Here is a 12,385-nt window from a genome sequence, read left to right as displayed (position 1 = left end):
AATTGACTACACTAGTTCCAGTCAGACTCTTCCTGCAAATGGAAAAAAATATATATCTATGGCATACAGTTGTGGTCCTGGGTAGGAAGGCAGAGCATCTGGGGCAAGCCTGAATGCCTTTGTCCAAATCAAAGCAGCCAACACCTCCAGGGTTTGCACAGGAGCATGGGCTATGTATGTTAGAAAGCAGTTAATGTTTTACATGGAAAGGGGATCCAAAAAAGATTAGGCAGCAGCAACAGAAGCACTGGCATACTTTATGGGCAGCACAGGCTTTTGTGAATGCAAGAAAAACCTGGACATCTTGTCTGTCCAGTCACAAGATGGGCAGGATAAGCCCATTTGGTTGACACAGTGATATAATCACATCACCACAGATCAGCTTCATCATGTGCCCAATGAGGCATGCAGACAGTCACTGAACTGAGTAATTATTAAGTATTGGGGATGCTCAGCTGCACACTTGCTCACATGAACTGTTGTGGGATAAGTCTTCAAAGTAACAGGGCAGGAGGGAGGAGATCTTGGCTAGAAACCCCTGCCCAAGGGGGCAAGGAGACAGGACTCCCGGGCCCTGCAGGCAGCTGCCACAGAGCTCCCAGGATACCCTCCCATGGCCTTCCCACAAGAAAAGGCCTCGTGCTGGCGAGGGCCACCAATGGGGCTGCTGACACTGGGATGAAGGTTGTTCCTTCCTGTGAGTGTCAGAGGCAAGAGCTCCCCAGCCTTGTCCTCATTGCTGGTCTGCATCAGAATTCCTGCAGCCCCATTTCTACCACGAGCTCAGGCTCCCAGACAGGGCTGTCCACAGCCCCCAGACCCCAAATTACCCCACCAGTAGCCTGTGAGCCATTGAGCCCCAGAACTGCAGGAACCCACCAGTATGGCTCCTCACCTTCAAAAGGGCTTTGTCAGTCCCCAAACCTTCCTAAACACACGCCAGTTAGTTTAACTAACTACTTAAGGGTGTGTTGTTTTCTTGACACAAGCAACAGAAACTGATCCTTCAACCCACATTACATCCTGATATTTGCTATCACACAAGACAATCTCTGAGCACTAATAACCAAAGGCCTCAGTGGCATGTGGTCTTCATTTGCCAGTACCATCTACCCACCTACACTCCCTCTCCTTAGCTATGGGAAATAACCACACACACACACACACTCCTTTGATCTGATTCCATTTACTCTTTTTCTTTTCATAGCTTAGGCTGTCTCTGGCCTCAGAAACACCATACCCATTTCCCTCCTGTGCCTTTTGCTTCCTCCTTCTAAACTATCCTTGTTCCCATGTTTCAAAAGCCTTGCTCCTCAGAGTTCTATAGATTAAGTGAATGTCTTGTTATGTTGATGATACAGAAAGAACCTCACATATTTGACTCCCAGCTAGGGGTACTGTTCCAGGAAAGAAGGGAAACTTGGGCCTTGCTGACACACTGAATCCTCTGCTGACAAAAATTAAAGAAGAGAGCACGCTGTATCTTGTTGACAATGACAGCAGCCGTGCTCAGCAGTACCATATGGGATCCACAATTTAGCTCCATTAATGCTCTTAATTTGAAGACATCGAGCACTAATTACACACTGGGTACTAAAAAGGCAAAACCCTTCCCCTGGTGCCAGCTACTTAGTGGTGTTCTGTTGGCTTAACAGCTGGTCAGGGTAGAGTTGGGCCAGACCAGGCCTGCTCACTTGCTCAGGCAGGCAGGTTGAGGAAAGGCCAGACTGCAGGGACAGCAAAGCACATGTTTCTGGTCTCCACAGGATGGGAATGAGTGAGAAAAACAATGGCTCTTCACCTCTTGCTTCATCAGAAGAGCTCTATTCATTTATGATCTCTGCTGTGCAGCTCAGAGCAGAGCAGTAACTCTCTCCATCACAGATCAAGGGCAGGATCAGGGGCTGAACTTTCAAGGCAGGTCCCTCAGCTACTGAAACACTGCAATACCAGTTCATTTGACACTCTTTCCCTGGCCTCTCAGCTGTCTGTAGCAAGCTCGAATCTCATCGACCAGACCTATCCAGCTAAAACCTAGACTTACTTTGGGGTAATCACTGTTAATTGCTATTATTCCATCCCAGGGAAAAGAGCAGTGTGTCAAGACACTGTTCTTCAAAACCAAAGCCAAACTGCTCCATCCCCATCTAATGGGTCAACTTAGTCAGTAGTAATGTTTCAGGGCTTGGATGAGGTTTTCCTTTGGCATTAGAAGCCTGTCTTGACTGCACAAGAGAGAACCATGGATACATAAATGGTTTAGTGCACCCACTGGGAATACAGAATGGCTGTCTCAGCCTGCTGAAATAACACCTCTTGCCTCTTCAGCTGTGTTTTTCAGATATAGCTACCAAGCTACTTTCCAGAAGTGGGACAATATTCTTATTCTCATTAGCAGATGGAAGAGTGAGGCCCCTAGAGGTGAAATGATTCTCTGTCCTCTCTTCTGCCCTCCTCCACAAAATAATAAATCAAAGGGAATAAGGAATAAACCAGTGTATCCTGACATTTCAGAATGCTTACTTCCTGTTCCATGTTGCCATGCAGTCGTAGAAACTGTAAGCGTGCAGAAGAGAGAGATGAACGTTCAGGTTGTTCTGACTCCAGCCCTCCTGAAAGGACCTTTAAGAGGAGCTCATAGTAGAATTCCACTTGTTCACAGCTGGAGAAAAAGATGATCATCTTGTGGTGTTTTTCAAACTGTGAGAAAAACAAGAAAATTGCATATAACCATTTCTATAGGCCTCTCTCAATTCCATGATCACTGTAAGATCTGGGCGACTTCAAGAGATATGATTATCCAGGAAAGGATAACGGAGTTTGACACCAAATACTGAGCCCACAAAAGGAGTTCGAGTACATGCTGCACAGGTATCTCAGTGCCAGCATGAAAGACACAATAGCACCTCAGCTCTCTTGTGGCTCCCTGTACACTGGATGTACTTCAAAGCCCTAGATCTATCCTTGACAGAGTAACAGATAAAGGAGTTGGAAAGGGCAAAGGGCTGCTTAGTAATATAAATGCAAACAGAGTCTCACCTTGCATTTCTCAAGGATAAAAGCTGCTAACGTGACAAGCCTCAATTTGCTGGGGACCACCATGACATACTGCTTGAGCTTCTCTGGAACAGCAAAATTTTCCTGCTCCATACAGTCTGATGAACTACTGGCTTGTCCATCCATTTGTGATGCTGGTTTGATCTGGGTTTCATCTGCTATGGAAATGCTGATGGGATCATTCAAACTGATATCAGCCAGTCGTGTTACTCCTAAATCATAGAAGATGAAAAATACATGAGGGCCACTCTGGGGTGCTGCTGGGGAAGGTGATGAGATCGTCACATAAAAAAAGCAACTAACACAATTCCAGTGAAAAGCAGCAAAGGGAAAGGACCTAATGAGCCTCAGACACTGACAGAACACCCCTGCAAACTTCAGACTTTCTGGGGCTTAGCCAGGTTTAGCTGCTGTGGACTCCCCAAAAGCACCACAAGCTGCTACTTCAGCCAACTGGGCTACTTTACATTATATAAAGGTTTTGACTAGATAGACAGTGTTTGGCAGGCCTGTTTTCTAACAGTGTGTGTGGAAAAAAACCCAACACACCTTCACACTATCAGAAGTTCAGGAGTCAAAAAGCCTGGCTCAATTCCTGCCTCAGCAACTGACCTCTTGTATGACACCAAGCAAACCACACTTGGCTGTCCTGTCGTTAGCTTTTTGCCTTAATTCTGTATTTGTAAAGCAAAGAAACAAACCAGTGCTTCCCAGGTTCATGGTGAATTTAATCTGGAATTTCAGAGACATGTATAAGGACCATATAAGTATATACAAAAATTCCAGTAACACAGGACAAGTGTCATAAGCCCAAAGAAATCAGTAGGCATTATTCCACTTCTGCAAAGCACTTCAGACTGGGCTGTAATATAATCAGACTCAATCAATTATTTTGTAGTTTCCTGTGTATTATTCAGCTAGAAGATACACCATCTATCTATATCCTACCTTCTGTGAGGGTGGCTGAAAGCAGGACATTCTGACGTGTCTCTCTCTCAGCATTTAAAGCATTGAGTATCACAGTTACATCCTTCTCAAAGCCCAGGTCCAGGATCCTACAAAACCAGCAGAGCTGATGAAAGATGCTGTTGGAAGGAATGAGGTGAAAGTCTTCATACTACGTAAGCCAATTAGGGAGAGGGGAAGTGCTAGAGCTGATCAGATCTTTGGCCCATCTAGTTTCATGTTCCATCTTCAACTTTTGCCAGGGTCAGAAGACACTGAATCTCTGCAACGAATAATTGTACAATAATCTGTCCAAAGGGGACATTTCTTCCTAATCCCAGCCATCTGGTGCTTGGCTGAGGCCACTGAGCATGAACAGTTTAAAATCTCTCCTCATTATTATCTTTTGTTTGTATTTAGTGAATTATGATGCAGAGGATACCATAGTTATTCTGAACATCTAAACACCTGGAAGCTTACCTGTCTGCTTCATCAATAATCAGCCACTGAGTGCGACGGAAATGAATACATTCTGTGGACTTGATGTGATCAACCAGGCGACCAGGAGTTGAAATGAGGATATTTATTCCTTTACGTAATCTGTTTAGATCAAAATCAAAACAAAAACCATCCACAAAAACAAACAAAACAGAAAACACAAAAATAAAGATAATAAGAAACAAGAAAAAAGGAAAGGAAAAGAAAACACACAGGTTAGCAGTAATTCTGGAATAGGAACCTAGAGTGAGGAACTGCAACCTACAGAGGAAAACATTATGGCCATGGCATAAAATTAGCAGGGACGGTACTTTCTCACTGATTAAAACTGAAATTTATTGCACAGCTAAATTCTATCCTTGATCATCATCGATACTCAGAGGCATACTGAGTGATAAGGACAGGGTAGAAAGAAATATTAATAATACTAAAAAAATCCAAACCACCCAAGCTAGGTTTTCTTTTCTAATTGAGTACCTCTTTTACTATCAAGATTAAACTTCTTTTGCTGTCGAGAGGAAACTTCTTTTTGTGTATGCTTATACAGAGAGAAATTAAAATTCCATTTTGGATTACCAGCTTACACTTCAATTCTTGAAAAGGGAAAAGAAAGAGATTTTTAACACCAGGAAATCTCTTCTCCAGAAAGCAATTTCCCCCATAACAAATACTGTAGACAGCACTCGGTGGTAAGCAAATACAGGTGTTTGTCAGAAGAGGAAAAAAAATACTGACACAAGAGATCATCTTCTCAGAAGGCTCATCAACATTTTAGAAATAGATCCAACTGGGGGAAGTGAATACTTCCTGCTGACCCAGCCACTCTGTCTGTGTAAGATCCAGGGGGATCACAGCTTGATCCAAACTCACAATCCTCTCTCCCAGTAAGAAAAGCACTCTAAAGAAGAGCAACAGATAAAACGCTGTAGAACAGAAGAACCCAAAATACAATTTAAGAACTTGGCTTCCTACCTGGCTTTTTCCGATTTTCTCTTTTCTCCCCCCATTAGCACTCCAGGCACAATCCAGGCAAATGGCTACAAGAAAGAAAACCAAGACCAATATAGATTCTTAATAAAGGGACATACCCTAATCCAAAAAATGATGTTTCTCAGCAAAAAGAGAAAGGACTGGGGCTGACAGCAGTGTGCATCTGATTTGATCTAACACATACAGCCCACATGCACTCTCTCACCCACAGCTACATATCAATGGCACCTTTAGTTCCAGCCATGTTACTTGCTTCCCACATTGTCTAGGAAGATAGAAATGCAATCATTTTTGCACCAGTTCCAATCACATAATAAATTTCTTTTCCTTCTCCCCATGTAGCCTAAATGTTCAAAGACAAGCTACAATGCTATTTCTTCATCTTGCCTTTAAGCAAGATCTTCCTGTGGCCAAGGAAAACTTCAGAAAAAGCCAGGACCTATGAAGTTTACATACACACACACCCCCCTGCATGCACACAGTCACCGTGGCTGTGGACATTAAATATCAGTCTCATTGATACTGGCAGGGGTTTTTGCCACTTACTTTAATGAGGTCCAATCCTTCATTGAATCCAATGAATATTGCCCAGTATTTACAGGGGAGATAATCAAAGCACAGTACTGCCATTGCCTCACTCGAGAGGAAATGCAGGACAGAAGCAGAGCACAGCTTGTAAAGATCACACAAATGCATGACTAGTAAATAGGCTTAAGTTTGCACGGGTCACTGCTCGCCAGAAATGCTCCAACAAAATAGTTACTACAAAAAGAGTTTCTTTTTAAGGCTTAAAATAAGGAAGATGTCTAAGCAAGATGCAGGCAGTTGGCATTAAACTAACTGCGCCAGGAGCAGCCCAACCAACCTTTTTCTCTCTCCGTAATTACACCATCATACTAAACTCTCCAGTCAGACCACAATCTAAATCTTCTGCTTTGGGTCGCTGGGGCAGTTTACACGGGACTCAACGGTCATTATACATTATACGTAACAAAGAAAAATGAAAGGGGGTCAATCCAGACTTCACCCTTTGAAGGACATCGAAAGTCCACTCGTAACAACTTCTAATTGCTATGAAGGAAGACTGAAATACTTTAAACTTCAACATGACACAACAAAATCTTACTTGGTAATTAAACCACTAAAAACCACTTGGAAAGTGCCTTATTATTTCAAGGAAAAAACAGAAGAGGGACTGGGAATATAGATCAGATAAATGACTTGGATACCTTCTAACCTCATGGTAAGATACTCTGCCTCAATTAAAAGGACTATCATTTAATGATTTTAAAAGCCTTCTAATTTCTCCAGCTATTCAATTGGCAAAGCAGTTCACCAAGTTCTGCTCCCCCATCTGAAACCCATCTGTCTAGTATCAGTTTCAGTAAAACAGTGTGTGTCATTGTGAGAGTTTCCATTCATAACTCAGACTGAAACAATGACAGGTACTTCTTAAAACAAATCACTGAAAATCAACTACACTTGTTTATGAAAACATATGCAACTAAGGTGCTATAATTAAGCACTTAATTCTTCACGTAATAGTTTAAAACATGCCACAGGGAAATCACGCACTTACAAACAGATTTATCTTTAAGGACCACATATCTTGCCAGATGCTGAATTTCCTTAACCATTCAATTGAGTTCACAGGAACTGAAGTTGCTTTGCATCTTACAGCAAGAGGCTCAAGGAACAAGAAGAAAACAGAGCACCGAATTCTTACCTTAAGTAGCTTCTGCATTGTTTCAAAACTTTGGAGTGCAAGCTATGGAAATCAAGAAAAGAAAGTGAGCTCTGAAAAATTCCTGGACTACAAAGCTGGCCTACAAGCCCCGTTAGCTCAAAAATCTGTAAACTGTATGTATATCATCAGAATTCTAAAGATGTCCTTATTTTTTCCTTTAGAAGCTCCTTATTGTTTTATTCTCTTGCATAATTCTTCTTTTATTATATTTGGACCTATTCAAAAACCTTGCTGTTGGTTCAGCTCCACAAGCCAGCTCTCAGGACAAGAGAGACTTCTGCTGGCTCTGTGAATGCTCCAGGGAGAAAACAAGCTGAAGCCACACAAGATTTTGCCCCACAGGAAGAGTAGAGGGAAAATGGCACAATTTCTGGAAGAAAACCACTACGAAAAGAAAATGCACGTGACCCACAGAGTGATCACCTCTGTATCTTCCTACCTCTCTGTTTCACAGTCAGCAGAACAGAGATGGTGTACACAAAGCTTGCACACCGAATGTCTGGTCAGTAGGAAGCATTTAGCTGTTGGGTTTCATGTGCTGTCTGACAGCCATTTCTGCTGTGGCAGTGAAGACTGAGAAAGGCAATAATGCCTCCCCAACTCATTCACAGACTGAGTATGTGAGCAGGGCTTGGTTATGGAAGTAAAACTATGTAAAACTTTTTTAAATCAATAAATGCTCTGACTACACATGCTACATACTATATTTGCCAAGCTCTCAAGAAAGGCCACTGCTTTCAACAAAAAGCTAAACTAATACCAACTGTAACTACAAATTATCTTCCTAAGTAGTCTCCAGCATCCCCTTAAACAAGCTCAGGAACAGTTTCCCCCACGCTTAGTATTCGTACAGCATCCTAGAGAGGCAGTAAGTTTGCTGCTGTAAAAATTTAAATAGCTTCAGAGCTTTCTCCTTTCACAGAACTGAGCTGAGATATTGCACTGCAGGTTGCGTAAAATATTGTGCCCCAAACCAGATACGTGCAATCAATTCTCTACATGGAAGTTATTATCATTTGACATACCAAAAAAAACAAATAAATAAAAGGTTGATACCCTCCTCTGAAATTGCCTTTGTGATTGCAAATAATATAAATCAAATAGAATAGAGTTCAGTGGAGAAACCAACTCTGGGAAGCCTCGTCTTCAGCATTCACTTGTGGATTTGAAAAGGGCTTTAAAAATGAAACCTTTGTATAAACCTACACATTCGCAAAGCTGATTTCACTGGTTTTGCTTGCTCCCACTGTGTGAGCCAGGCAAGCTTCTGCCTGCCTTGCCCTGAGCTAGGGACTTTCTCCAGGACTCACTTATTTCCAGCTGCATAAGGAAAACTCAAGAGATTCCTTCTTTCTTTGGTATGCCACTGAACAAAAATGACAATACGTATCCAGAGAGCAAGCATTCTTTCTGTGAGGGCAAGACCTGAGCAAAAGGACAGACAACGTTTCCTAAGACAGTCCCTGGTGGGCCCACATCTACACACTAAATATCAGTGTTCAAACACTCAGATTCATACAAAATCAGAAAGAAGAAAAGCCACGTACCTCTCTTGTTGGGACTAATATGAGTGTGTAAGGCCCATCACTGCGCTGCAAAGAGAGAATATGAGGCCTACTAAGAAGAATGTAGCACTGAGAAATGAGCACTTCCACACCTAACTGCTCTTAGCCAACAAAGTGACTTCTGAAGGGATTTAGTACAAGCTTGTATACAACAGTTTGGGGTATTCGCCCCTCCCAGCTTTTAAAAAATCAACAGTCTTTCAAATATCAATACTGCATTGTCTTCTCTTCCCTGCTTGGAAACCTGCCCACAGTCATACCCAACATTTTATTCCATACACATATTGTTTCACTCTTGTATTTCCGAGCTGCATAAATACTTCCATGTTTGATGCACAGCAACAATCTGCAGGTAAAAGCTGTAGAAAGCAACAATCTAGAATGGGCTGGAAACATTTCATTGCATAGGGAAAGTCGGGAACTCTTTCCATAAAATGCACAGGAGATGGCGGATCTGCAGCAGTCTTTTCTGGTCAACCAGATGATCCAAATTGGGAGCAATTATTCTGTTTCACCCACCTGTATTTTGGATTCCATCCCTTGCAGAGACTGTACAAGTGGAATTCCATAGGCAAGAGTTTTACCTTTTTAAAAGGGAGAAATTTGGAAGATTTTCCATCAATAAAACCTGTACAAGCTACAGCAAATTAAAGTACCATTCAAACTACTATTCTTAAACTGAGGTCAGGGTCCAGAATAGTTTTAATTAAGTATAAAGTTCCCAGAATGGAAGATTGACAGGGGTTCACCAAAGGGTCAAATTAAAAAACAGAGAGGTGGTGGTACCCCACTAAGATCTACCTAAATAAATATCCCTACCCACCCAAGCAAATGAGACATCCAGACATAGCTTGCTGCAGAGCAAGCACCTAAGTCTGCATGGTAAGAGCGTGCACTGTTTAGCTCTGCTCTTTTCTGGCTCTCTGTCTCCAGCATGAGCCTTGGAACAGGCCCCTGCACAATGGGTGGCAGCTGCACAGCAACAGCCAGTCCCAGCACTGTGCTGATACAGAAGTTTGCACAGCATCTGTCAGTGTCACAGCAGTCCCATGCCAGGCTGCCCAGCCTGCCACTTGTATGAATTGTACTGGGAACGTGAGGTTTTGGTTCTGTATTTGGGATCCAGTTTAATATGCCCTGGGGAAGGAGGCTGACAATTACACACTGACCTGAACCAGTCTGAGATCTCACTAGAGCATCTTTGCCTTGCAGGAGAACAGGAATTGTTTCCTTCTGAACACTGCATCAAACAAAACAGGTTAGGAAATATGAATGCCACACAGGTCTATCCCAAAACTGTTTACCCCAAATTCCATGCATTCATCTCTGCTGTGTAGTTACATCAGTAAAGATAATTTCTAAGGAAAGTCACTAGGTAGGCATCAGGTATGACAAACTGAAAAAAGATGGTTTTATGATTCAAGTACCAAATTTGAAGGCAGGACTCACAGGTTCCACCTTCAGCTGTGACAACTCACTTACTGTGTAACTTACAAGTTACTTCTCATCCCGGATTTTGAAAGCAACAAACCCTACGGTAAATGGCACAGCATAACAGGTACTGTGGTCTTCACAAACCAGTGACATACAACAAAACAATCACAGGTGACTGGCTTTAAGGAGTAGTGAAGCGCAAAGTTTTTATATGAATTTGCTTACCTGGTCATGCTATTTATCTTTAGGACAGTGTTAATTGTGGAGATCTAGAGAGATAATAAACAGCAGTAAACAGATTTCATTGTCAAACTGTTCTTTTTGTTACTTTTTGTAGTACAAAACAGAGCAAAAACCAGAAGACTGATGCTGATTCTCTACACTACTGGTAAAGGGCAACTGGATGTAAAAGTTCCCATGATCTCAAAATACTTTTTAGTTAATCAGAATTACACCACTGCTGGTACATCATGAAATAACCTGACTTGTTAAAATACTGCACTCCCAAATAGTTTTCTGTGAGTTTTTGGTATTATAACTACAGAAAGTGAAGGGTGGGACAGTGTCCTTAGGGATGGGCCAGGACACTGGGGAGCACATTCAGCTAAGAGACCGCAACAAAATCAGGCGAAGTACTGGCAAGCCTGTCCAAGTCACCGTGAACAAAGGTGCATCTCCCAGCTCTCTAACCCACTCCCCACCCAAAGCAGCATGCTTCAAGACACACAGCCTTGCTGCCACTCACCAGATGTGGATGGAGGTCCAACTGGCTGAAAGAATCCGTAGTGAAAACATTTTCTTGTACCTGCTGCACTGCTTTTCTGAGTTAGGGGAAACAAAAACAAAACAAAGCACATGGCGTGGTTAAAAACTATACAACAGTAGTATACGCAGTAGCTTGCTTTGCCCAAGCAAGGGTAAGAATTCAAAGGGTTTTTTTCCTCCTATTTATCTAAATATATCTAAGATACCTGTGAATTTTTGGGATATCAGGGTTGTTTCTAAACAGGCTGGATGTCTTAATGAAAGGTTTGCTTTTCTGGCTTTCATTTCGGTTGTCAGTCAACTGCTTCTTAGGAAGAGATTTCTGTGATGAACTTCCCTTCTGCCTGATGTCAGCCTCTATAGCTGGTTTCTTGAAGGTGTTTATTGATGGCTTACGTTTACGTTTGAAAGGTGGGTTTCCATGTGGTGACTGGAGCTTTCTTTTCACAGCACCAGATTGCTTTAATGTTAACAAACCAGAGAGCAAGAATTCATTAATCACCGAGAATTAACAACGTGGTATCATGTTGAACAGAAACATTAGCCCACAGATAGACCCCTTATGTTTGGAATCCCCTGCCCCATAACTAACGAAAATTAAGCTTGATTTTTGCAGCTAGATAGTTCCTACTCTAAGAGATTCACCACCATGCCTGAGACTTCTGAACATCACTGAAATGTAAAGAGAAATCTTAAATCATATATAGTGCTCATCTCTACAAAAGCTTCTCTATAAAAGCATCTCTAGCTTCTTCAGAAACCAAGCAGAACACACTTGAAAAATCTCTCTCAAAAGCTCTGCAAATCTCCTGATTACATTAAAGCCATCCCTGCAGGCTTCCTTCACTCTGTGGCCAGGAGGGATGGCCTGTGCTTCACTCCAACGTACGCTTCTGCCAACTTCCAGCACTTCTGAGCTCCTTATTTCTCCTTCTGAAGCAGTAAGTTTATTTTACTGATCTTTCAATCATATTAAAAAAACCTTTTGCTCTCCCCATATCCCTCCAGGAACAATGAAGAAGAAAATTAAATTTAACTTCCTTTGGTCCCCAAAACTCTTCAATGTCCCCAAGCCCTTTTTCAATGAACTTTTTTTTTCCTCCCCTACACAATTGCAAAACTCCTGAAATGTGTGAAACACCAGCACAATCCTGCCCCACTTTTTCTCTTTTCTCCACTCCTAGTTGCACGCTCTGATTTTCTTCCTATGGCCTATACTGTTTCCAAGCTCTGTTACTTTTTTCACTTGTTTCTTCACATTTTTGGCAACCAACCAAAACCCATCCTCCTTCATCCAACATTCACTATCACAAAAGTGATGGTTGTGGTGCCCTAGCTCCAAGTGCCTGATATAATCAGGGTAAATCCTGGCAATCACTTAACT

General features: G+C 42.2%; 1 protein-coding gene across 5 annotated transcripts in view; it reads right to left on the bottom strand.

Moving 5' to 3' along the window:
* The window catches only part of DDX31 (DEAD-box helicase 31), a 57,184-nt gene that overhangs the window by 37,961 nt on the left and 6,838 nt on the right, over positions 1 to 12,385 (bottom strand). For 3 of the 5 annotated variants that reach the window (XM_030506782.1, XM_030506778.1, XM_030506779.1), the window contains 12 exons: positions 11,208 to 11,461; positions 10,982 to 11,057; positions 10,462 to 10,505; positions 9,972 to 10,042; positions 9,322 to 9,386; positions 8,785 to 8,829; positions 7,217 to 7,258; positions 5,473 to 5,537; positions 4,483 to 4,602; positions 4,006 to 4,112; positions 3,040 to 3,269; positions 2,524 to 2,700 (listed from right to left, as the gene is read on the bottom strand). In XM_030506782.1, the coding sequence (XP_030362642.1) occupies positions 2,524 to 2,700; positions 3,040 to 3,269; positions 4,006 to 4,112; positions 4,483 to 4,602; positions 5,473 to 5,537; positions 7,217 to 7,258; positions 8,785 to 8,829; positions 9,322 to 9,386; positions 9,972 to 10,042; positions 10,462 to 10,469 (930 nt within the window). In that variant the 5' untranslated portion in view covers positions 10,470 to 10,505; positions 10,982 to 11,057; positions 11,208 to 11,461. Of the gene's footprint in view, positions 1 to 2,523; positions 2,701 to 3,039; positions 3,270 to 4,005; positions 4,113 to 4,482; positions 4,603 to 5,472; positions 5,538 to 7,216; positions 7,259 to 8,784; positions 8,830 to 9,321; positions 9,387 to 9,971; positions 10,043 to 10,461; positions 10,841 to 10,981; positions 11,058 to 11,207; positions 11,462 to 12,385 lie in introns of those variants that run through there. The other 2 variants (XM_030506780.1, XM_030506783.1) reach the window with 2 other exon arrangements.

The sequence above is a fragment of the Strigops habroptila genome, chromosome 15 (assembly GCF_004027225.2).
Source record: "Strigops habroptila isolate Jane chromosome 15, bStrHab1.2.pri, whole genome shotgun sequence".
Lineage (NCBI taxonomy): Eukaryota > Metazoa > Chordata > Aves > Psittaciformes > Psittacidae > Strigops > Strigops habroptila.
This window is presented reverse-complemented; position numbering and strand designations above follow the sequence as displayed.